A 24,576-nucleotide genomic window follows, 5' to 3' on the forward strand; every position below is an offset into this window, starting at 1 on the left:
GGATATGATATTCCTGTTTATGCAGCCCCAAACTGCATTGGCTTTTTTCCTCTGCTGAATCACACTGTTGACTTATGTTGTGGTCTACTGAGACCCCTGGATTCTCTCCAAATGTACTACTTTCAAGTCAGGTATCACCCATCTTTTATTTGTGGGTTTCAGATTGAGTAAAATCTCTGAGTTTGATTGCTACCTCCATGTTGATTTTCTGTTTCTTGGAAGTAAAGGCTAGCAAGTGAATATGTTAATAAACCAGTGCTGAAATCAGCCTTGCATTTGCAATGAGGTATTGTAGTGCTAAGAGCAGAGGACTGATAGTTATGCAGCCAAGAGCACATATTATCTTCTGCATTACATCGTAGAGATAACCGCACCATATACATAGAAATCCTTATCTAGCCAGGAAGAAGTACTAATGGGAATTAGGTCTAATTAATTTAGTACAAAATAAATACTTTTACTGCAGAGTAAAGTATAATTGATTGTAGTGGAACATGTATTATTTCATTTTTGTCTGGATCTGGTTAGTTTTAAAAGTTTTAATAGTATTCTTTGTTAATTAGTTTTTTGAATAATTTTCTGTTTCTCCTTCAAAATTGCCCTTTTAAAAAATGAAGAGCAGCATATATATTCAGGTATAAATGAAACAAATAAATTCATTTTCACAGAAAATGGCCTGAAGAGTTTGGAAAAATTATTTATTTACTGTAACTCTCAAACTCCTGCTGCAATGATGGCTGGTCAGTTCTAGGAATTCTTGTCCAAAAAAGGAGATACCATATTTTCTGGCGTATAAGACGACTTTCTAACCCTGGAAAATCTTCTCAAAAGTCGGGGGTCGTCTTATACGCAGGGTGCAGAAACTTCTGAGCTGGACTGATCACCGGATATGGTGGGGGGGGCCCCCTCAAAAATGGCCACGAAGCTCCGCTCTGGAGCCCACAACAAACTCCAACTCCCAGAATTCCATAGCAAAGAGCCAGACCTAGAGTTAACGTGCTGCCAAGCTGGGTTATTTCTCCAGTGTGGATGCAGCCACAGTTCTCCTCCTCCTCCTCCTCTTTCTCCCCCTGGATCACATCCTCCATTTCATGCTCCTATGCTCCTCCGGTTCACAGCAGCAGTGGAGGAATGCAAAGCTCACAGCTGCACCATTTTGCAGGCAAAGCAATGCAAGGCAATGGGGAAAGAGGAGCCAAATGTGTGGGGCTGGGGCGGGGGCTGGAGCAGAGCCTCCTTTTTTTCCCCTGCCAAGTCCTGGAAGGAGGGTAAAAAAAAGAGGCCTGGCTTTTTTTTTTAAGTATCCTCCTCTGGCCCTTCTCCCACTCACTCATATAGAAGGAAAGCCAAGAGATAGGAAAAGAGGGGAAAGGAGGGGGAAAGGGTGGACCTTTTATTTTTAAACCCCAGAGTGGGTTTTGTGGTGCTGCAAGGACCCACCTCAGTGGCGCGAAATAGTAATGAGGATTTAGCATTAGAAAGGGAGGAAAGGGAGTGTGCTGATGGGAAAAAGACACCCCTCTCTGAGGCATCTCTTAGTCTTAACATGCGTTGGAAGAGGGGTAGTCTTATACAGCAAGTATATCCCAAACTCTAACTTTTAACTGGAAAAGTTGGGGGTCGTCTTATACGCCAGAAAATACGGGTATGTTCCAGGCTTTGCCCCAGACAAAGGAGTTTATCACACAGGATGGATCCCGTGCAGAAACTGAATTTAAACTGGAAAAGTTTAAATTTCATATATCAAACCTTAATTTTCCATTTTTAATAAGGGATACCAATTTGCTATGTCATTAAATTTAATGGGACTTGAGCATACACGGATTTTGTTATACTTGGGGGAACTTGGAACCAAACTCCAGCATATACTGTAACAAGGGTCCACTGTATACACAATTACACACATAACTAAAATTACATAATCTCCTTTATCACCTCCCTTAAAATTAAAATAACATCATTATAAAATGCAGTTAAAATCACTTAAAAGACAAAATTGAAGCAAGACATCTTGGAATAGTCATAGGGCAATCCATATCAGCAGGACTAGGATGATCAGTCAGGGAAGGCCTGTCTGATAAACACCAAAGCCCAGGAAGTCTTTCCTCCCTGATCTCACTCTCCCTGGCGTCTGACTCTTGTCCTGAGATGCTTTTTCTTCCCTCTGGCCCTTGACTTCATGCAAGAAGAATACAAGCACAACAGCATGTCTGCATTTTTTGCTGGTTTTGTGTATTGGGATTTACAACTGAATTCCAAATGTAGAAACTAGTACAGGGGCTTTTAGGGATAAAGCCAGGCAAGCAGCTCCAGCACTGTTAAGTCAGAAAGAGGTGAATGGAAGTCTTGTACTCTGTGTTACCTCAGATATTCCCGTAGGTGACGTACTGCCTTCATTGCTCTTTTCCTCTGGTGAACTGCTTCTGCTCTAGTAACTAAACCTGAACTCCTTACCCGTCTTCCCCCACTCCCCAGCCCAGCCACTGAACTTTATCTCACCCATGGCCTCCAGCAGCTTGTAAAAGATCCATTAGCCTGACGTGTGTGGGGTTTGTTACATGGCACGGTGTAGTGTTCATCTCGAATTATGAAAGATAACATATAGAACATTGTCCATCACAAGCCCCTTTTCGTGCTCTAGGTTGATGCCAACTTCAGAAAGCTAAAAGTTACAACACTGGGATGGTAAATTGTCAATGAGCCACCACCCTCTAAGTTTCTCGCATCCACAAAGAAGAACATGATGCAAAAGAAGGAAAGTTAGTTGCTGGGGGAGGATTTAGTTCTGACGTGAAATAGTCAAAGGCTTGAATATTTATAATGTATGACATTCTGAGAAGATGACAAGAAGCTATTAAATTCAGCAGATTAGAGCAGAATTGAATTAGTTCAAAATAATCCAGAATGTGACATTTTGGATTATTATTTTGAAATTTGATCCCCCCAATGAAAGCTTGATAGCATATCCAAGCTGTGTTCTGTTATTTAACTCAAATTCTGACAATTGTTAAATATCACTGTATTCCAGGCAGCACACACTTATTGTGTGCCTTCAAGTTATTTATGATTTATGGCAACCCTAAGGCCAACCTGTCAAAGACGGATGGCCATACATGCAATAATGACCTTTCTGCAGATTTCCATGAATTCTTTGGTAAAAACAGTGAAGCCTTTTTCTGTGAAGTTTAAAGAGTTTTTCACACACATATAACACCCCTGCATAAAGCCCTAACTCCCGCAAATCCGATGTGTCCAGATCGCTTTCTATTCAAGTGGAAGGAGGGCTATTTTAATAGTGTAGACAACTCCTGATGTTGGTGTTTCCTCTTTGTCCTTGGCAAAATAGCCCAATGGCGCTCCCCCTACCCCTCACCATTGTCTCTTTCCACACAGGCACATTGGAGGGAAGGGATGAGAGGACTGGAAGGCTCATGGGCCTGTACTTTTAGAGTTCTAATGCTCTTAAATAGTTCTCCACAGTTCTATAGCTATTTGCACCTATTTGTATTTGTGCCAAATTTGTGGCACAGCTTGGAAAAAAGTTATTTTTGAACCACAAATCACAGAATCCCAAACCAGCTTAGCCATGCTGGTGAGGGATTCTGGGATTTGTAACCCAAAATTTAACATTTCCACACCACCCTGATTTGATGTGCTCTTGGTTGTTCTGCATTATATGATCAGGAGAGGCCTAATGGAGGACAGCAACTCTGCAAGAGGAACCACTGTCTGCATCCATGGGCCTTCCAGTCCTCTCATCCCTTCTGTCCAGTGTGATTGTGTGAAGAGAGACAATGGCGGCAGGGACATAGACAAGGGGGGGGGGGGTTCTTGGGTTCCGGACCCCCCCCTTCCATTAGAAAAATGAATGGTGTGTGCTGCTGTGCTGCCGCGCCCAAGCCCCATTATAATGGTGGCACTTAGTCTGGACCCCCCCTTCCTAAAATCCTGGCTACGTCCCTGATGGTGGGGGGCAGGGGGAGTGCTGTTGGGATATCTTGCCAAGGGAAAAGAGGAACTGAAGTGAAAAGGTCCCTTCTTCAGAATCCTTGCTATCCCTAAGTAGTGTTTCTTTTGGGATAGGCCTGAGCCAGAGGAACAGAGGCTTCTTGGCCAAAGAGCCGACTCTCCCTCCTTCTCATTCCTCTCTCACCCCTGGGAGGAGAGTGTGTGTGTGAGGGGAAGATTAATCCGCTGTCGGTGTGGATTAATGCTGACAGGCGGGCCTGGACCGTGACAAGATAGATGACAGGGTTACACGGCAATGCGTGAGAACCCTGCCCCCTTTGAGCCAGCGCTGTTTTCATTGCGTGACTGCCTTTCCTTCTCCTTTCCAGCCAGCTTTCACCTTGTCACAGGCTCCCCTTAACTCTTTGTTTCCCTTCCACCAGAGAATGGAAGAGCCAGAGGGTGGAAGGGAAGCGGCCATGGGCCTTGCACAGAAAAAAAGAAGGTGCCATTGCCAGGGGAACTTGACTGTGCAGCCAGTGGTTCCTCCTGCAGGCTTGCTATCCTCTATTAGGCCTCCTCTGACCATATCATGCAGAGGGCTGAAGAGCACTGCAAATCAGGTGGTGTGGGAAAGTTTTAAATTTGATTATATATCCCAGAATCCCTCACCAGCATGGCCGTGCTGGTTTGGGATTCTGGGGTTTGTGGTTCAAAAATAACTTTTTCCAAGCTCTGTAACAAACTGTTAGGTCTAAGCCATAGAACTGTGGAGAGCTATTTAGGAGCATAAGAACTCTGAAAGCACTGTCAACCCTCCACATCCACAGATTCCTTATCCATAGATTCAGCCATCCATGGCTTGGAAATATCTATCTATCTATCTATCTATCTATCTATCTATCTATCTATCTATCTATATTTCAAGAAGCAAACCTAGATTTTATATTTGATATAAAGGACACCATTTTACTATGCCATTGTACTTAATGGGACTTATGCATGGATTTTGGTACCCACAGGGGAATTCCAGAACCAAACACCTGCAGAAACCAGGGGCTCACTGTAATTATAAGTACAGGGAGGAGGGAGTGCATGATCCTCCAGACACTGAACTACAACACCCATGGTCCTTTACTTTTGAATTCAGTAACTAGGGATCATGGGATTTGCAATCCAATATAACCTGGTAAGCCACAGTTGTCCCCTCTTTGATGTACAGTATATAAATGAGTATGTTTGTGCACTCTTTCATAATATTCTGTCCATATGCACATTTAGAGAGGCTATGATGAAAAATAGCAACAAAGAAAGGACTGGTTGCTGGATACTCAAATAACTGATCAGCTGCAAAACTCATTAGATTACTATTTTCATTTTAAATCTTCCTCACAGGACTATTGTATTCTTAAAGAGGCCACTTCATGCCTTAAGAACTCAGCTTGAAATTTGATTGACTAAAACTTAGCACCTAAAATGCAAACATCTTTTGGAAGTTTTAAATTTCAGTTTTGTTGATGTGTGTGTATGTGGTGTGCCTTCAAGTAATTTCCAACTTATGGTGAACAGTGGAACACACTCTTTCAGTCAATGGAGCACACTCCCTCGGTAGAATCTCCTTCTTTGGAGGTTTTTTTAAAGCAGAGGCAGGGTGGCCATCTGTCTGTGTTCTTGCATGGCAGAGAGTTGGACTGGATGGCCCTTGTGGTCTCTTCCAGCTCTAGGATTCTAAAACTGATGTTCAATGAGAGCACTCAGTACACGCCAGCATTCCTGTTGGTGTCTCAGTGAGTGTCAGTCCCTTTGCTGGCTCTGCTATGTAGTTACAAAGCACTGAAAATTGATATTGCACATCTTTGTAATTCTATTTCTCACACATGTAAGTCCACTTCCAAGCACGTAACACCCTACAGGATTCCATCCTTTAATATTTCACCCAGGCTTTAGATTATACATACATACATACATATATATATATATATATATATATATAATTCATCATCTGTATGTTTCACATTACTAATCTCATGTTACTGGATGGCTATCTTTATTTGATGTTAATATTTAAAATCAATACTAGCTTGCTGTACTAGAGTTCAGTTAATAACTTTGCATTGTGCAAATAATACTTTTTAAAAACTGAATTACTGAGACATCTTTCAAGTAGGTGATGAGATCTGTGGTTCTTGGGGAAAATCCTTCTTAATCCACTGCTGCATTCTATGTAATACTACATAACAGGTTGGCATGATGAAATAAATTCAGTATGATAAAAATGTGAAAAAATAGAGAGGTCTGTTTTGTTAACAGTCCAACACAGTTTGGAACCCAACAGCTGTTTTAAAGCTCCCTCTGAAGCCTATACATAGACCATAATAACCATCCTGCATCCTCTCTCTTCTCTGTAGTGGAAAGAAAAAATAAAGTGTAGCAAATTGACTGACACAATTTTGTAGAAGAATGTGGAAACCTATTTAATTAGCAGGCCACCAGCCAATATAAAATGGGCCAAATTGAAATGTTCTTACCAGCTACAAAGCAAATGCAAGTTGAAACTTGATGCCACAATTTTTGCTCCTGAAACTATGATTTTAATCTAGGTTGCTTCCCATGTGCATTGGAGTGGGGTATGCCACTTTGTATACAAAAGTGTGAGAAGGAAAGGATGCACTTCAGAGCTACATCTTCCTCTATGAGTAGCCTGTTTTTATTTTAAAACAGTCCAAATGAAAATAATAATCCCTCTTATTTTTGTACCTTTTGTGGCAGCCCACATACAGTTGGTTAACCAGATACATCCACTGCTCAGGCTACATTTTAAAGATATGAGTGTACTTTGCAAAGCAGCATGTAACTCTAATATATGCATTAAACAGCAGCCTATACCGCATTATTGGCAAAATTAAAAGATAGACGGCATGAATTAGCCTTTTCTCTTTTTACCAATTAAGACCGCATATGGAAAAAATTAGCATATGCTTCTGAAAGCTGGGCACAAAACTAGACTTCTCTGACCACACACAGTGGCAAATCCAGCCAACTCTCTACCCACAAACTTGTTACAAGATGTGGATTTTCTTTCCAGAAATTAGAAAACAGATTTCTCAATAACAGAAAGCTACCCATTTGTTCTTCCAGCTGAGAAGCTGGCTGAGTTCCTCTGGTGCTGTGGTTTCTTCACATCTCACATATTAGGCAGCAGTTAAATTTGTGTACAACATACTAATTGTATAGTCTACGGTGTTGCCAGTTCTCTGGGATATGCACTGCAGATGTGTGAGACCTCCAAAGAGTGGCAGTGGGATGTTCGTGACTGCTGGTAACCAAACCAATGTACTGAAACAGTTTGGGTCAATTTAGACTGCAGAATGCTTGGTCTCCCATCCAGCTGTCAAACTATCCTCAGGAAAGAAGCAAATGCAAATACGCTCAACACATGGAGTGAGGATTAGTCCAGCTTCTTTAGAAACCTTGTTGTGTAAGAATTCCTAGCTTTACCTTAAGTTAACAGCCTTTTCTGTTCAAGTCAGTCTTCCAAATATGAAACATCTAAATGTCAATGAAGTTTTTAACAAAGAGATACAAATCATGTGCCCTTCAGATATTACTGGATTTAATTTCCATCATACCTCACTATTGACTATACTGGCTAAAACTTACAGCCCAGCAACATATGGAGGGCCATATTGTTCCCACCTCTGCTTAAGCACAATGATCTTGAAAAGTCAAGTTGCCAATAAAAAACAATTTTTAAACATTTTACCCACAGCCAACTGAACTACACTGGATTCATCTTTTGGTGCCATCCGGCCATGGAGGGAGAGATGCAGGCCCAGCTCCATCAGGCCTGGCCTAGATTAAGAAGCCAAGCCCTCCCTCCAGTCCATCTGCCTTGGTCAGGCCTCAGAGGAAGAGAAGAACTGCTGGACCATATCCCCTTCCCCACCACCATTCCCTTCCCCTTTTGTGTCTTGTCTTTTTAGATTGTAAGCCTAAGGGCAGGGAACCATCTAATTAAAAATAATAATAATTGTAAGCAGCTCTGAGAGCCTTTAGGGCTGAAGGGTGGGGTATAAATATTGTAATAAAAAATGAAAGTTCAGCCATTTTATAAATGAATCTTTGCCATACAGTAGAAACTTTCGTGCAAAACTGAAAGCACAGAGAAGCCTCTCAAAAGATGGGGTTAACGTAGGGCCACTCCATGTTTGCTTCCACAGTATTGTTCCTTCTCAGAAGTTCCCTTGAAATGCACGCCTATAGATGAGGAAAGTCCATGTTTATTGATTGCTGCACATACTTACATGCCTCCAGTTTCCATCCAGAACATATTACCAACTCTATACAACTTTATCTGCTAAGACCTGCAAGACACACACTCTTATATTCACAACAAGCATTTCTAGAACAGATGTCCACACACTCAGAAAGGAGAGATGTAGTTGTGACTTCAACTATTCTGATATTTGCTGGAAGTCAAACTCATCCAAAACTTCAAGGTCTAGCAGATTCCTCACTTGCCTCAAAGACAATTTCATTGCTCAAAAGGTAGAAGAGGCAACAACAGGATCAGTTATTTTAGATCTGATCTTAACCAACAGGGATGACCTAGGGGTGCAAGAGGTGGGATCATGTCCTCCTGGAGTTTGTTATACAGTGGAATGGAGAAGCCAAGTATAGTCAGACACACATTATAGACTTTAGGGAAGCTGATTTCAGTGAATTTGGTGAAATACTGGAGGTGATCCCATGATAAGGAATACTAAAAGAGAAGGGAGTTCAGGATGAATAGGAGTTTCTCAAAAGGGAGAATGCACAATTTCAAACAGTTCCAATGAGGAGGAAAAATGAGAGGTGTCTCAAGAAACCAGGATGGATGTCTAAAGCACTTTCAATTGAACTAAGTTTTAAAGGCAACATGTATAAGAAATGGAAAAAAGGGGAAATCACTAAAGAGGGATTCATACATTAGCTAACAAATGTAGGGGTAAAGTCAGGAAAGTTAAAACACTATTTGCACTATTAAGCCTAATGGACTGGGGGCCAGAAGAATTCTAGATGAAGCCAGGGACACTGGCAGGGGGGGGGATGCCAAAAAGAAACAGATGCTTCAATGGATGACAGAGGAAACTCTTCAAGCAGTGAATGACAGATGAGAAGCAAAAGTAAAAGGTGACACTGTAGAGTCAGAACCTTGAATGCAACGACTTGTGCACAGGGACAAAGAGAACTACTATAATAAACATACAGAGAAATAGAAGATGACAGTTAAAAGAAAGGAAGAACAAGAGACCTCTTTCACAAGTTCTGAGAAATCAAAGGAAAATTTAAACCAAGAGTAGGGAAGCTCTACAGCCAGCAGAGGAACACATTGCATGGCCAAATATAAATAAAAGATGATGGAAATAATACACTGGAGAACTATATTAAAAAGTTGAAAGAATGAAAATGGGGTCATGGGAGCACATGGGACGCCATGCTGCCTATCTGGTCCAGCCCCAAGTAGAGCCATTGCTTGCCTGTGCAGGACTTCACCCCTTTCAACCGATGCAGCAACAATGGTTGCTGTGGTGGCTGGCTGGCCACCGCCTTGACCAGTGAAGAGACTGGCAGATGCCATTGTATTCCCTTTTCATCTAACTGACCAATGTACCCGAAAAAAATCATTAACCTATTAGAGGAATAAATTAATGCAGTTTCAACAATGGTTGAGAAGCCTGGCAAGAGCTTTACTAACCACATGAACATGACACACATTTTGACTATACATTACAGTATTGTACATCTGTAGCTATTATGGGACTGTTTGCCTATATGCATTTAAATAATGGAAGTATAATAATGTGAAAGGTTATCACACACAGTACTCTTATTTATACAACTATGCACATAAATTATAACTATTTTATCCATTTTGTGAAGGCATTTTAGTGACAAGCTATGCCTGTACTCACTTAAGAAATATCATTCTTCCAAAACCTGGAGTGTCTGGTTAGTGCCCATTGCAATAAAGCTAACTAAATAGCACTTTTCTTCTCTGAGTTGCTCAAGCTCCTCTTCTTGAAGGTCCTATTGTCTTTCACTTGCTTGTTCTTTATTCCTCTTCCCTAGTGAACCCCTTCAGTTTGCTTCGTTATTGTGCGATCATAGCAAATACAACATCTGGAGTCTTCTGAACTCAAGTATGACCTGACCTGACCTGTCTACATTATTTCTTCACCAGGCTCCACGGTTAATCTGTATGCTGCTTGCCTCCAACATATGTTTGTAGAAACAGAATACAAATCTCCAGAGCCAAGAAAAGTTGATATAGGATTAACTTTAATTACATCAAACTGTATAGGAAATATTTACAGACAGAAGATAAAGTTGTTGAACACATCAACAGTGTTGCCATGAAAATGTCTATAGCCTTTGTATTCAAGGAACATCTCAATTTACAACTGTACAAACAGATATAGAAAACTCAAGTTTCAGATTGGGTAGGATAATGAAATAGTCTTTAGCTTCTGAATACAATAACCTGGCAGTTACAGAACACATTTGATTCATTTTATTTTGGCATCAACTGCAAAATCAGGCAGTGTTTAAGAGTTCACACTTGATATATACATTTGCCTTGCACACACATTACAAACATTAAATGGTTTCTTAGAGTTGACTACAGGGCTGGAACAGACAGCCAGGAAGGGGCAATTTGAAGCCACCCTCACCGAAGACGAATTGGGGCCACAGCAAACACACGCTGTAGCCCCAATCTACTCAGGACCCTGAAAAGATCAGCTCCTATTTGGGCCTGGAAAGGGCTGCCTTTCCCAGCCCTGCCGCAGTCCCAGGGCGGCTTCAAGACACTCCAGTGGTGTGTGGCGTGTAAATTCTGTGCTGCTGGAACATCTTGAAGCCACCCATGTCTGGGCAGCCAAGCAGCTTCCGGGTGAACGGTGTATAAACGCTGCATTCCCAAGAATGCCTGGAAACGGGTTTTAACAGGCCATCTGTTTTGGCCCTACAGTAAAGGAAGGAAGAATCTAATTCAATAGCATATGTTAGGACATTTGGGCAGGACAGTCTTCAAGTTTTGCTTTTTTAAAACTAGGTGCAATAACAAGAGCAGCCAGTCTGAATGTACCTAGTTTATGGCAGCTTCTTATACTCCCAGAAGCAACAGCAGGAAGCTCATGATGAAGAGAGAAAGAACAGCATTTTTGTCCAGTTTTATGTTGTAAATTGAATGGAAAACCTTCTTCAGTCTTTAGCATCTCCTACTCCATCAGCATTAATAGCGAACATGGCTTCTGCTTCTGGTAGGCAAGGAGAATCATAGATTTTGCATATCCTAGTTTCACCTCGACCTTTTCTCAAATACAACCTAAGAAGAACAAATGAATGCATTTATTCAAAGCAGGGCTGCTCATTTGTTAAGTAAAAAAAGGATCTACAGTATAGCAATATGCCATCAAATCAATATCTGTAAGTTCATGGCCAAGACCCTACATCAAACAGGGGGACTGTAACCCTCTGCCCACACAGTCCTTTGTTCTTCCCCTGTCCAAGTAGCTGTCAAGCCAGAAGAAGGTCTGCTGATGCTGCTGTTTACCAGCAGGGATAAAGAGGAGGTAATTTAGATACAGCAGGAGCAATTGGGCTTAGCTCAGAGGGGGGATGCACTCATAGATGGAGCACACCCTTCCTTTCCTTTTAGCTCTGAGCAGCTGCATCTTCATCTTCTGAATTGCTCACCCCCTTCCCCTGCCCTATCTCTCTGGTAAACAGCAGCACCAGCCCCTATAGGAGCCTGAGAGTTACCTGGGTGAGATTTTGGACAGAGTGCAAAGGGCTAGAGAACAGGCCGTGCACCACACCCAAAAAGAAACATATGCACATAAGCCACATTTATACATCAATATATCACTAACAGGATGCTGCCTAATATATCCCCCTGACCCCATAATAGTGAGGGAGGGTTCATCCTGATGGTTTTTTTTTTTTTTTAAAAAATGAGAATAAAACAAATATGTTAACCAAAAATTTAAGAAAAATTGAGGGAAAACAGTTAATAGAAATATCAGGTTATAATATAACTAAAAAAGTAAGATATTTAGGAATTGATATCACCACAAACAATGCAGATCTGTTTAAGAATAATTATAATAAGTTATGGAATCAGATAAAAAAAGATATAGAAAATTGGAAGTCCTTAAAATTATCATTATTAGGGAGAATAGCTTGCATTAAAATGAATATTTTACCAAAATTATTGTTTTTATATCAAACAATTCCAGTTATACCAAAAGATAAACTAATTCAAGTATGGCAAAAAGATTTAACAAAATTTATTTGGATGGGAAAAAAACCTAGGGTGCGAATGAAAATATTACAAGATGCTAGAGAGAGGGGTGGATTGGCTGTTCCAGATTTAAAAATTTATTTCCATGCTGCATGTTTAGTATGGGTTAAAGAATGGCTGGAATTAAAAGATAACAAATTACTGAGATTAGAAGGAGAGGGATTGACTTTTGGATGGCACGCATACATGTACTATAATAAAATAAGAATTGATAAAGAATTTAATAATCATTGCATAAGGAAACCACTGCTTTGGATTTGGAAAAGAGTTAGAAAAAAAATTAGTGAAAAAATTACATTAGAAACTTTCCCCCAAGAAGCATTTCTCTGGAGAGAGAAAGGACTAACAAAAAATTGGCTAAGATATAAAGATTTATTAGTCAAAGAAAATAATGAATATAGATTTAAATCAAAAGAAGAGCTAATAAATCAAAATTACAAAATACATTGGTATTTAAAATGGCAACTAAAGGAAAGATTTAAGGCAGACCAAAAGGAAAATTCAACTGAGAAAGAAGAAGTAGAACTAGAGAAATTATTAAATTCTAACAATAAAGGATTGTTATCAAAGATATATAAATATTTATCAAAAATTGAGTTAGAAAAAGAAACAATTAAAAGTAATATGATAATTTGGGCCCAGAATATCGGACACAATATTGAACTGTATCAATGGAAATTTACTTGGAATAACAGATACACGTAGTCAAAATATTAGAGAAAATTATTACAAAATGTTCTATAGATGGTATATAACGCCAGAAAAATTAGCTAAAATATATGGTATAAAAAATGAATGTTGGAAGTGCTCAAAAGATAGAGGAACATTTTTCCATTGTTGGTGGTCTTGTCCAAAAATTAAAAAATATTGGCAGGAAATCCACAAAATAATTAGTAATATATTGAAAATAAAAATAGAATTTAAACCGGAAATTTACTTGTTGAATATAATAGATCAAAAATAAGAAAAAAAGTATGGCAGAATAATGTTTTATTTAATTACTGCAGTAAGAATAATATTGGTTTGTAAATGGAACGAAGAAAATATACCAGAATTAAAAGAATGGATTGAAAAAATATACGAATTGGCTGAAATGGACAAATTGACACGGCTATTGAAAGACGAAAATGTGGAAGACTTCTATAAAGACTGGAAAGACGTGATAAGCTACTTGCAACAAGAAGGAGAAGAAATATTTACAGAAGGCTTTAAAGACTAATGGAAGGAAATTATATTTACACATAATTTAAAATATATATATATATAGATAGATTAAAAGAAAATGTGTTTAGATAAAGCAGCCATGTAATATGACAATATTTAGAGTTTATTAGAAAATAGATAAAGTTAAGATGTAGCAAACAAAATATTAAAACTAAGATATAAGTTAAAAAGGATCACAAACTAAATTATAAATATTGTCCTCGTGCACAAGAAAGGAAGAATTGTTTTTAGTTATATGTTATAGAAGGTGTTTAGATAGTTATTAGTTGTTAGAAAGGTTAGAGAGAAAGAAGATGTTCTATGTTTTATGCTAGTGTGAGTGTTTGTATTTTCAGGTATAAAGTAAGTTGAGACAATTTAGTTAGAATTTTTTTCTTCCTTTTCTTTCTTTCTTTTTTTGTGATTTATGTCAGTTTAGGTTCAGTTCATGTTTGTGTTGTATTGTCTATATTCTCAATCAATAAAATTTAAAAACAAAACAAAACAAAAACAAAAAGCGGTATATAAATAAAAGTTTTATTATTATTTATTATCTGTGGAGGTCTTTAACCGGAAGTTGGGCATCTTTCAGGAGTGCTTTAGTTGTCCATTCCTGCATGGCCAGGGAATTAGATTAGATGGCTCTTGCAGCCCCATTCAGATGTAAGACTCTACGGTCCAAAACACACTGCAGAAATAATCCAGTTTGAGACCACTTTAACTGCCCTGGCTCAGTGCTAGGCAGGGACGTAGCCAAGGGGGGGTGGTTCTTGGGGTCCGGACCCCCCCTTCCATTAGAAAAATGAATGGTGTGTGCTGCTGCGCCGCCGCACTCAAGCCCCATTATAATGGTGGCACTTAGTCTGGACCCCCCCTTCCCAAAATCCTAGCTACGTCCCTGTGCTAGGGAATCCTGGGAATTGTACTTTATTGTGGTACCAGAGCTCTCTGACAGAGAAAGCTAAGTACCTCACAAAACTAGTTCCCAGAATTCCCTAGCACTGAGCCAGGGCAAATAAAACAGTCTCAAACTGGATTATTTTCTGCAGTGTGTTTTAGATCTATGGCGCGCTACAGACCGCCCAAAGGGGCGGCCTGTATCTGGCCCTTTCCCCGCTGGATCGGGGCCTCAGCTGCCACAGCGGCAGCCTCTGAGGCCCCGATCCGCCACTTTCCAGGCCGCAGGGAAGCGGCAAAAGGCTGCTTCCCCGCGGCCTGGAAAGGGGTTTCCTTGGGGCTTCATGCTCCAAAGACACCTGACTGCGGCAGGGAGGAGGAGAAAGGGGCCGCTCGGCCTCTTTCTGCCTTGCGTCACTGGTGCAGCCATGTACAGGCTGCGCCAGCAATGCAAATCCTGGAAGGAGCTCCAAAATGGAGCTCCTTCCGGGGCTGCGGAAAGAGCGCCCCAGGCGCCCTCGCGCAGTGCGAGGACGTCACTTCTGCGCCGCCCCGTTTGGAGGTGGTGCGGTGGTGACGTCCTCATGGCGGCGCCCATGTGTATAGGGCACCGCCATTTTGTACGTCCTCAGGACATACTAGGGTTAGGGGCGTGCGTAAAGCATGCCCTTTCCTAACCCTAGTATGTCCTGAGGACGTATTTTACTACCGTTTGTAATGGGCCTATGATTCTAATAATCTTTGGCCAGGGCTGATAGTTACCATAGTCCCAAACGTACATAGGGCCAGGTTTCTTACTCCTTGCCTTAAAAAGCCAGACAATGGCTCTTTCCATACTGCTAGACTCACTACAGAAAGCAGAGAGATTAAGAGCATGCCTCCTTCCTCATACCAGAGAGAGCAACTGGACAATTAAGTTTCTTATCCCAGGAACACAAAGGCTCATATGTTTAACAGGCTTGCAAGTCCTCAACCTCCACCATGTTCTGGAGGCAAGATTCAGGGCTGTTTTCCCCTTTTGAAGGAGAGGGAGAAATAAGATGATGTACAGCATCCTGCCTTAAAGAGCTAGTAACTCTTTAAGGATACAAGGGAGAATGAGGCAAAGAGGTTGATTGTCATTGGACGCTAAGTAAAGGAAAACCTGCAAGTGTACAAAAATGCTCATTCACATTCAATTTGCAATTTTTACTTAGACAAAAACAGTCTGCTCTACAATGCAACAACATTATATCCCAATGTGCACAATTTAATCAGATCCCAAAGATCCACAGCTGTTCAAACCACATTGTAAATTCCGCTGGTTAGCTAGGCTGTTACACAATAACACTGGGCTTCCAGTGCTCATCTGCTGTAGCTCTTCAGTCCTATGGAGGCTTCTGTGAACAGAAAGGGAAGAGACACAATTTCCACAAATTCCCCTTTGAGCTCCTGGAACTCTGGAGGAGAATTTGAGAGCTGCAGGAGCTATGGAAATCCACAAAATGTGCCTCCTTCCTCCTTATATTAATAGAAGCCTTGACCAAAGGCACTTCCATGAACCAAGGAAGGATACAGGGCAGAATTCTTAAATAATAAATTCTTTTTTAAAATGTCAGTTATAGGGATTACGGAAGTCAACTACTCCAACCACTGGAAATATACCTGTGGGGACAACAAAATATTCCAGTGAATCCTTTGATAAATTGAAGTCCTACATGCATATGTGGTGGGATGTGTGTTCAGAAGTTTTGGGGTGAAGTGATAACAAAGAGTAATAAAATTATAGGCAAGAATGTTCATTTGAGCAAAGAGAATTGTATAATATTAAATTTGAAGAATAAGGGACTGAAGAATAATGAAGAGAAATCAATCAAGAATATATTAAAAGCAACACAGGCTGTGATAGCATCAAGATGGAAAGAAAGTAAAAATTGGAACTTCGCCAAGGTAGATAATTATTTGGCAGATAACCTGTTGTTTGATATTATTAGAGACAGAAGATTAAAATATACTGGAGAAAGGAAAGTAGAAGCTTGGAATTTGGGTTGGGGAATCCTGCTTGAGAAGGTTAAAGGGAATACGGAGTACAATGAAGTCAATAATGTAGTTAAATCTCACATACTGAATGTTAGGTATTAATTATAAACAGTGTATTGATTTTAAACTCGATAAAGCCACATGGGAGGCGGGAGTAGGGAATGGGGCATATGCAACATTGTATATATGTTAAAATAATTTAATAAAGACATTGCACAGAAAAAAATTAATTAATTACTCCCTTGATAAATTCACTGTAATCCATCTTGCATCCTAATTCTTGGGAGAAAGGCAGCATATAAATGAAATCAGTTGCCCTGAGCCTAGGTTAAGTATAGAAATCAAAGAACGGTCTTCTATTTTGAAGAACAGTATCTATTTTAATGTTTTTTTAAAATGAAAGCAAAGATGCCAAACTGAACTCTGAAACCATATAGATTTCTAGTTAGATAAATAATTTATGCTTAAAACAACATAAGGATAAACTAATAACACTCCATCTTACCTGGTTGTCGAAGCATGTGCGATAATATTTCCTCCAATAGGCTTTTTGGGATCTGCAGCAAACATTGCCGCTCCATCCACTTGTGCTACCACCTGATTTGTGATGACTACTGCTACACCAAACTGAAACAGAATGGCAGGTAATCTATTATTTCACATGAACAGAAATTGCTACAGGAATCTCTACAGTTGTATTAGTTTGGACCACTGGAAATGGGAAGAAGCATGACACGAGTCTAAGAACAGTTTACCTCATCTGCAAGTCGAAGCAACATACGTAAAAATCTGGCCAAATGCATCTGTCTTGCTGACAGTTCACCTCGGCCAGAATAATCTGTCCTATAGAGGGCTGTGGCACTGTCCACTATCAGCAAGGCATATCTGAAAGAATAGAGCAGATTAACATTGTTAAGGCAGTGATTTTTTTTTTTGCCTCAAGAGATTACTCCTTTTTTTGTGCACAACCTAGCCTGAACACTTAATCTCTGAGAAACAGGCTATATCTTGCAACTCCTCTTCACTATCACGCAGCCATGTTGTCTAGCACTAAAATCATGTCTGAACAAAGGCCAATCACTCAGTGAAAACAATTTTGTTTTCTGTTTTTGGATTCATCCAGTTCCACATCCATTAAATCCTGCTGTTAGGCAGACACTCCTAATTATGAGTAATCTATTCTGTATAACTGTCCCTTATATCTCATTATAATAATACTAATGGCAATGGTCAAAGGTGAGACAAGTTCTTCCAGCTGACAAAAATAATCTGCTACATAATGTATCTAAAATACAGTTGCCCCTCTGTTTTCATGGACTTGGAATCCAAATCCCTCACCCATTCAGAGGCGGAAAATGGAGGGGGATAAAATAGGGTGTGCCTGTAGCACGCACCACCACTCAAGCCAAGGCGGCTTGAAAATTAGCGATTTTTCATTTTCACAGGATGTGTGTGTGTCCCAGAACAGATCCCCTGCAAAAATGAAGGGGCAACAGTAGTTTCCTTCTAATAAAGGTGGGAGAAGAGTACTGTTTGGAATTCAGCATGTCAGTAGCAGGGAGATGAATACAACTGACAGGCAAACTGATTGGTAATATTCAGAATATGAAAAAGAACTACCGTATATATTATTTTAAGTTAAGCAATACAATTTGGAGCCATAGCTATATTAGACTAGAATATTAGGGAATTTATTTCAAAGACTTGGTCTGAGGAAGTAAATCAAATCTATAGAAGCTTATGCTACAAATTCTCTCACACAATTAGTGTCAAAGGTGCTACAAGATCCCTTGAAGTAATGGAAGCTTGCCATAAAAAAATGAGGTTTGGGGCAAAGATGGATTGTTTCAGATGGCATGTTTGAACATCAGACGTGAAGTAAACAAAGATGCCATCATCCTGACAACTTTTAGAAATAAAGTGTAGCAACACTAGTCTCTTATTTGTTAAACAATGAAGAGCTCTTTGTTTGTCACTTCTGTACCTTATTATTTTTTGTTACTTTTGTTACCTTGATTCAGTCATCATAGCAGATGCCTGGTAAAGGAGCTGGGTCTGATGGTCTGTGTTAAATGCTCGAGCATATGCCACGTTATCAAGCACATCACTACCAGATAAGCCATACCTAAAAAAGAAAACATACTCAACAAATGAAAATTTGGTGCTGTTTTTAATTAAATTAAATTTTAATTAAAAATCAAAAATTATCTCCTTTTTTATTATAAAGGAATTCTTAATAAAGCAACATTTCTTCTAAGGTGTGCTTTTGTGCTATCAAAGGTTGCATTTCTCTTCATACCCCCTCCATTGTACCTCTCAAGTGAGATGATGGACTTTGATTTTTCTTTTCTGATGTATATTTGCAATCTACCTTTTCTTCAGTTCCTTCCACAGAAAACATAGAGCTCTGCAGTTCTACCCAACAGAAGTAGGAAACATATAGCCTGGCGTATATACCAAGTTCATATTGCAAAAGCATATGATTAGGTCTGATGACCTATGTGAGTTCCCATATGGTTACAGATCATTTTATAGTTTTTTTTCTCTCCCCCTCTTCCCTCAAATCCAAATTCTCACTGCTTCCTGTTCTTGTTATTTTGACAGCATTGGGTAGACGTTACTATCATCGTGTTACATGTTTGTCTTTTGTTTTTTTTTTTTTTGTGGGGAGGTGTGTCAGAAGTCCCAATAAGCCATCTCTAGTATTTAACTTTTTGTTCATTGCATTGCTCAAGTCTCCCAACTACCAGTTGTTTAAAATCTTTATTAGCATCACAGAAGACACTTGCATTAATTGTTGGAATAAGAAAGTTGCCTTATTCTGGCAGGCCTATCCACCCAATCTTTTCTAGGAGAGTTAAAAATACTCCACCTCTATTTGTAATGATAGGTATTTTAAATGACAATTTAGTCAATACATTGTATTGGTAATGGTATATTGTTTTATTGAGTGTATTTTATATGACATTGTACTTTTAATCTTGTAATTGTTGTTTTTATTGTTGTAATCCACACCAACCAGAAAATACTAACAGATCTGACTATACCTATTAACGCTTTAAAAGTCATAATGTAAGCCAAAAATGCAGTACACAGCACATCAAAGCACACATGCAATTACATTCCATTTTCCTTGAATCAGCCTTTGAGGTGGTAAAGATTTTTACTTGCAGTTCAGAATGTACATGTGTTTGCAGAAAACTATTTGTTTACCTAGTAACAGCATTATAAACATTGCATATTATTATTATTAACCTTTATTTATAAAGCGCTGTAAATTTACACAGCGCTGTACATACAATCTTTTTAATTGGACGGTTCCCTGCCCTCAGGCTTACAATCTAAAAAGACACGACACAAAAGGAGAAGGGAAAGGTGGTGGGGAAGGGGCATATTGTGGTAATATATAATTTAACTCTTTATATAATCTAACTAATGCAAATAATACAGCAATTTGAATGGCATTTAAGTTGGTTCAAGGAAAATCATGTTTACTATTGAATTTCTTATGTTTTTCTCATCAGTTGTCAGTAGATGGCACTGCACGCTTCTAAAACAACTTGGATGCAACACTTATGATTCACTGGATATCTTTACAGACCTTTCAGCCACAGCAAGCAGACGCTCTGGACGGAAAGTGCCTTCTGTGTCAATGTACATGGCCTTCCCTTCACCACCACCCCGATCAATAGGGAGCTGAGAAAGACAAAACCAGAATATTACAAGAGTGCTTAGAATTCTTAAGTGTAGCTGCATCTTCCTATATTATGCATAGTTTATATATACTTACTATATCTGGAGTACTGTCTGAAGAAAAATGGACCCCGAAAACACACACACACACAAAAAGGGCAAAGACTGATTATTTTGTTTGGAATTCATGGAGTAAAGCCAGGTAACATTTTTAGAATGCCAACTAAAATGGAAATTTGGAAAGGGCTATTTAAAGACCAATTAGGGTCTCTCCTACATTTGACAGAATACCTCTGGCTTGCCTAGAATATTCTGCCCCAAATCCCTCTCCTTACTCGCTGCAGCACATTTTGGAAGTGACAGGCTGCTCCCTTCCCACGTGGTTCCTGAACTGGTCAGCAACATCACAGGCGCAACTCGCTTGTGAGGCATCCAGCCTTGTGAACCTTGGCACAATTTGCCAGGGATGCTTGCAGAGACCACATGGGAAGGCAGTCACCACCATCATCAATGTGCTTCTGGAAAACCCTGAGCAAAAGCTAAGTCTTTTTAATGTGGGCAAATGGTGAAAATCCTGAATCAGGTCTGGACATTGTGTAAACAGCCCAGATCCAGTTTGGGGTTTGCACAGTGTAAACAGCATGCAAACAGTCCGAGGGGAATTTGAGATATATAGTTAATGTAGACAAGCCCTAGCAGAACCATGTCTGTGGTAAGTATTAAGTGACTATGATATGCTGTTGTTGTTGTGTGCCTTCAAGTCATTTTGGACTTATGGCAACCCTAAGGTCACCCTATTATGGCATTTTTGTGGCAAGATTTGTTTAGAGGAGGTTTACCATTGCACAAATCACATACTTTCAGCCTCAGAGAAAGGCAAAGTCGCCCAGTGTGTTTCATGGTTAAGTGGGGAAGTGAGCCCTGGTCTCCATAGTAGCAGTCCAACACTCAAGCCACCATGCCATACTGGTTGATATGAGGCTAGATACTTTACAGAATCTCTTATCCATTGGTCATGCTCTAATGAATAATATGGCATAATTTAAAAACCTCATGAACAGATTTCACTCAATGAGACTTCCTGTGAAATATAGTCCATAGTCCCTCTGAGAGGTATTATCTGCAAGGATGTAACATTTTTTCAGGATCTAAGCTGGGGGTAATTGTTGGTGAGGGCAAGAGCATTCTAGGAAAGAAGATGGAATACAGTAAGAATCAAGCAGTGAGAAGTATTTTTATTTAAATATTCCCTAGATTGAATGGTGTTTTTCAAATTTCAGCATCTTTCAAAGAGAGTTCTGCACAACATACTATGTAACAATTTAGCTACTTACTTGACAGGTTACTGCAAGTGTGTGACATAACTGCGTCTTGCCTGTGCGGAATTCTCCAAACATTTCCGTTATAGATCCTGTCTCTATTCCTCCTTGATAAGAAAAAGACTTAAGTATCAGACCCATCTCAGTAATCCTATTTACAACACATACACATCACAAATGTATACATTCAAGCTCCTAGGAACCTTAAAGATCGCTTTGATTTCTTATTTTTTAAATATGACTTATGCTAAATTATTGCTTCGGAGCAACATCCAATGTAATTCAGTAATTCCCAGATACATGAAATAGTGGACAGAATTTGGATAATGGGAAGGTCCTAAGGGCAAATTAGCTATAATACAGGACATATTTTAGTTCTTCTTATACGATGAAAAGTATTTAGCATTATACAACGAGATATGGATTTGGGGGTGAAGTTACTGCTTGAGTATTGTTGTTGTTTTGCTGAATTATTTTTGCACTAAATACCTGCTACAGAATGTGATATATGAGCCAACCAGTTATAAAACGTTTTTGTGAAACAGTGATGCAATCATTTGAAAAGAACTGGCATTCTCAATAATGTAATCCTACTATGTCTGCATGGAAATAAACTGCACTGAGCCCAATCAGACTTACATTCAGATTAACAGATGTACGATTTAGTCTAAACATGAAGCTCTGCACTTGATTTTTGTTTATAGTTTGCAATAAATAAAACAAAGACTAACACAAGGACTAATCATATCCAGATACACACCTTGAAGGAGCTTGTCAAGTTCTTTGGATCCAGTAGTGATTTGAATGATCTCTGACCTCCGTTGATGAAACTCTGTTGCTGTTGTGAAGCCCATTGGAACTAACTTCGCTGCTTCTGCCTGAGGAAAACAGGACAGTCGGAATACTGAGTAGCAAAATGAAATAACACTGCATTCGTATATTAAAACTCTCATTTACATTGCTATAATGCGTCCTTTACAAGCCATGCTATAATACGATAGGAACAAAGAGGACAATCATACCTTACTTGAAAACTTTCAAAGAGCATTGTTCAAAAGAAGTAACAAACAGAGAAAAAGCCATGTAAATAGTATACATTTTCATTTTCTTAATAGGCTTAGATGTAATCACCAGGATTTTGTCTGCTTTGGCTTCACTGATGCCTTTAATATTGAGCAATTCCTTCTTTGGCGCATAAGCAACAGCTTCAACTGTGTGAAATCCAGCTTCTTCTAATTTCTTCACATCATTTGCATTTATGCCACATTGCTATACAAAACAAAAGTATGGTTATTCACTAGAGCATACTGAAACGAGAGACTCGAACGCAAAAAGAAGATGAGGTACTTTGAATGCAAGTTTTGGAAGAAAGGTGGGATAGAGTTGTATATAAAAATAAGTAACATTTTAATATGATGAAATGTACACTGTGATAATATATAGAGTAAGTTGTATTCTTAGCTCATCTGCTAAATAATGTGTACTGTAATAAAAAAATCATCTACCTCTGTTAAGGATTAGATTCAGAGCTGGAAAGGACCCCAAGGATCATCTCTAGTCCAGTCCCCACCAATGCAGGAATCCACCACTTTCAGGTGCCTCCTGTGATTAGACTACCTGTCATACTTTGGTAAGTCTATATCTCCAATTCTAACCTTATTGTTTTGATGAAACATCAGATGGAAATTAAATGTAAGATTACTGTAATATACATTTCATTTCAAGATGTTGTCACTTTCGATCTTTCATAGACCAGACTAGAAAAGACAACGCCAGGAACGGAAACTAGATGACACATGACTTCCTGTCGCCATTTTGAGAAGGACTACAGAGGAACATTGAGATATTTGGGGATCATGGGGGGTTCTGTGAATGGGGCTAGCATGCTTTCCTGGTTTCCACATGTTATGGGGATTACGCGCATGTTTTTCAGGCAAGAAACACAAACATATCATCATCATCATCATCATCATCATCATCATCATCATCACGTACCTCCAGCCGCGAAATGGGTTGAGGACCGAAGCTTTCCTCCTGTGTTGATGTGTCTATGCTTGTGTCGCTCTGCATCTGCATGGCCATGGCAGAAGGTATTGCTTCCTACGAAACAGGAAAGCCTGATAAGTGACAGGAGGTTTTATGCACTGGTTTTGACACAACCACACTGAGTCCAGTGATATTTTTATCACACAATGAGCTCTGTCAACACTTCTTGCTGTTGCTGTCTGCCTTGAAGTCATTCCCAACTTAAGACAAGCCCTATCGTGGGGTTTTCTTGGCAGGACTTGTTCAGAAGGGGTTTGCCATTGCCTTCCTCTGAGGCTGAGAGAGTCTGTCAGAGAGCCCTGGCGCCTCCCCAAACTACAGATCCCAGGGTTCAATAGGACAGAGTGGAAGGGGAGTCTGTGACCGCTTTAAGTGCCTCGGCTGAACCTTGTGGAACTCTGGGAATTGTAGTTTGTTGTGGGCCCCAGAGCGGAGCTGAGCTCTTCTCTGGGGCCCACAACAAACTACAATTCCCAGAGTTCCACAAGGTTCGGCCGAGGCACTTAAAGCAGCCTCGAACCGATTATTTCCCCAGTACGGATGCAACCTTGACCCCTTTCCGCTCCTCTCCTTCTTCTTTTCATCACAGTTTACCTCGAGGCCTGTTGTTCTTTGGGTCCAGAGACCCTTCCGACGACGACCTTCCCTTCTTTCCCTCTTCCTCTCAGTCCGCAAATTCAGAGGAGCCCGCCACGGCGTCACGTGACCGGAAGTAGAGGCGCGTCAGCGGCCCAGTAGCGAGCAAAACCGCCCTCCTCCTCGAGACCCCCGCCCTCCCTCCCTCGCGCATGCGCACTGCCCCTATAACGGTAGAATTCAAAGGAATAGCCCTATTAGGGAATTTTGGACTTCGGCTCCCAGAATCCCAAGCTGTTGGCCAACACGGCTGAGGCTTCTGGGAGTTGTAGTCCAAAATTATCTCAGAGGGACCACTGGGAAGGGTGCTACAAGGTCTCTCTCATCATAGGCCCAAAACACACTGCAGGAATAACCCAGTTTGAGACCGCTTTAACTGCCCTGGTTCAGTGCTGCTAGGGAATCCTGGGATTTGTAGTTTATTGTGGCACCAGAGCTCTCCAACAGAGACGGCTAAATGTCCCACAG

The 24,576-nt window shown here is 40.0% G+C and overlaps 1 protein-coding gene across 1 annotated transcript; it reads right to left on the reverse strand.

The window, feature by feature from the left end:
- Positions 1 to 10,252: 10,252 nt before the first annotated feature.
- On the reverse strand, positions 10,253 to 24,176 carry RAD51 (RAD51 recombinase). The gene is made up of 10 exons (XM_089523528.1): positions 24,067 to 24,176; positions 23,422 to 23,526; positions 22,558 to 22,695; positions 22,187 to 22,304; positions 21,442 to 21,533; positions 20,016 to 20,110; positions 18,426 to 18,539; positions 17,170 to 17,299; positions 16,920 to 17,041; positions 10,253 to 11,317 (listed from the first exon to the last, which is right to left on the reverse strand). Exons 2-10 carry the CDS (start codon positions 23,506 to 23,508, stop codon positions 11,194 to 11,196), a joined length of 1,020 nt encoding a protein of 339 aa, XP_089379654.1. The 5' UTR covers positions 23,509 to 23,526; positions 24,067 to 24,176; the 3' UTR covers positions 10,253 to 11,193.
- Between the last annotated feature and the right edge of the window lie 400 nt (positions 24,177 to 24,576).

The sequence above is a fragment of the Sceloporus occidentalis genome, unplaced genomic scaffold, assembly GCF_023333645.1.
Source record: "Sceloporus occidentalis isolate IW3139 unplaced genomic scaffold, rSceOcc1.0.p SCAF_4, whole genome shotgun sequence".
Classification (NCBI taxonomy): domain Eukaryota; kingdom Metazoa; phylum Chordata; class Lepidosauria; order Squamata; family Phrynosomatidae; genus Sceloporus; species Sceloporus occidentalis.

Coding starts and splice junctions, on each gene's coding strand:
- RAD51 (XM_089523528.1), bottom strand. CDS start 23,508: ATGGCCATGCAGATGCAGAGCGACACAAGCATAGACACATCAACACAG. Junction 22,305..22,557: donor CCAAAGCAGACAAAATCCTG/GTGATTACATCT, acceptor TGTTTTCCTCAG/GCAGAAGCAGCGAAGTTAGT. Junction 21,534..22,186: donor ACTTGACAAGCTCCTTCAAG/GTGTGTATCTGG, acceptor TTTCTTATCAAG/GAGGAATAGAGACAGGATCT.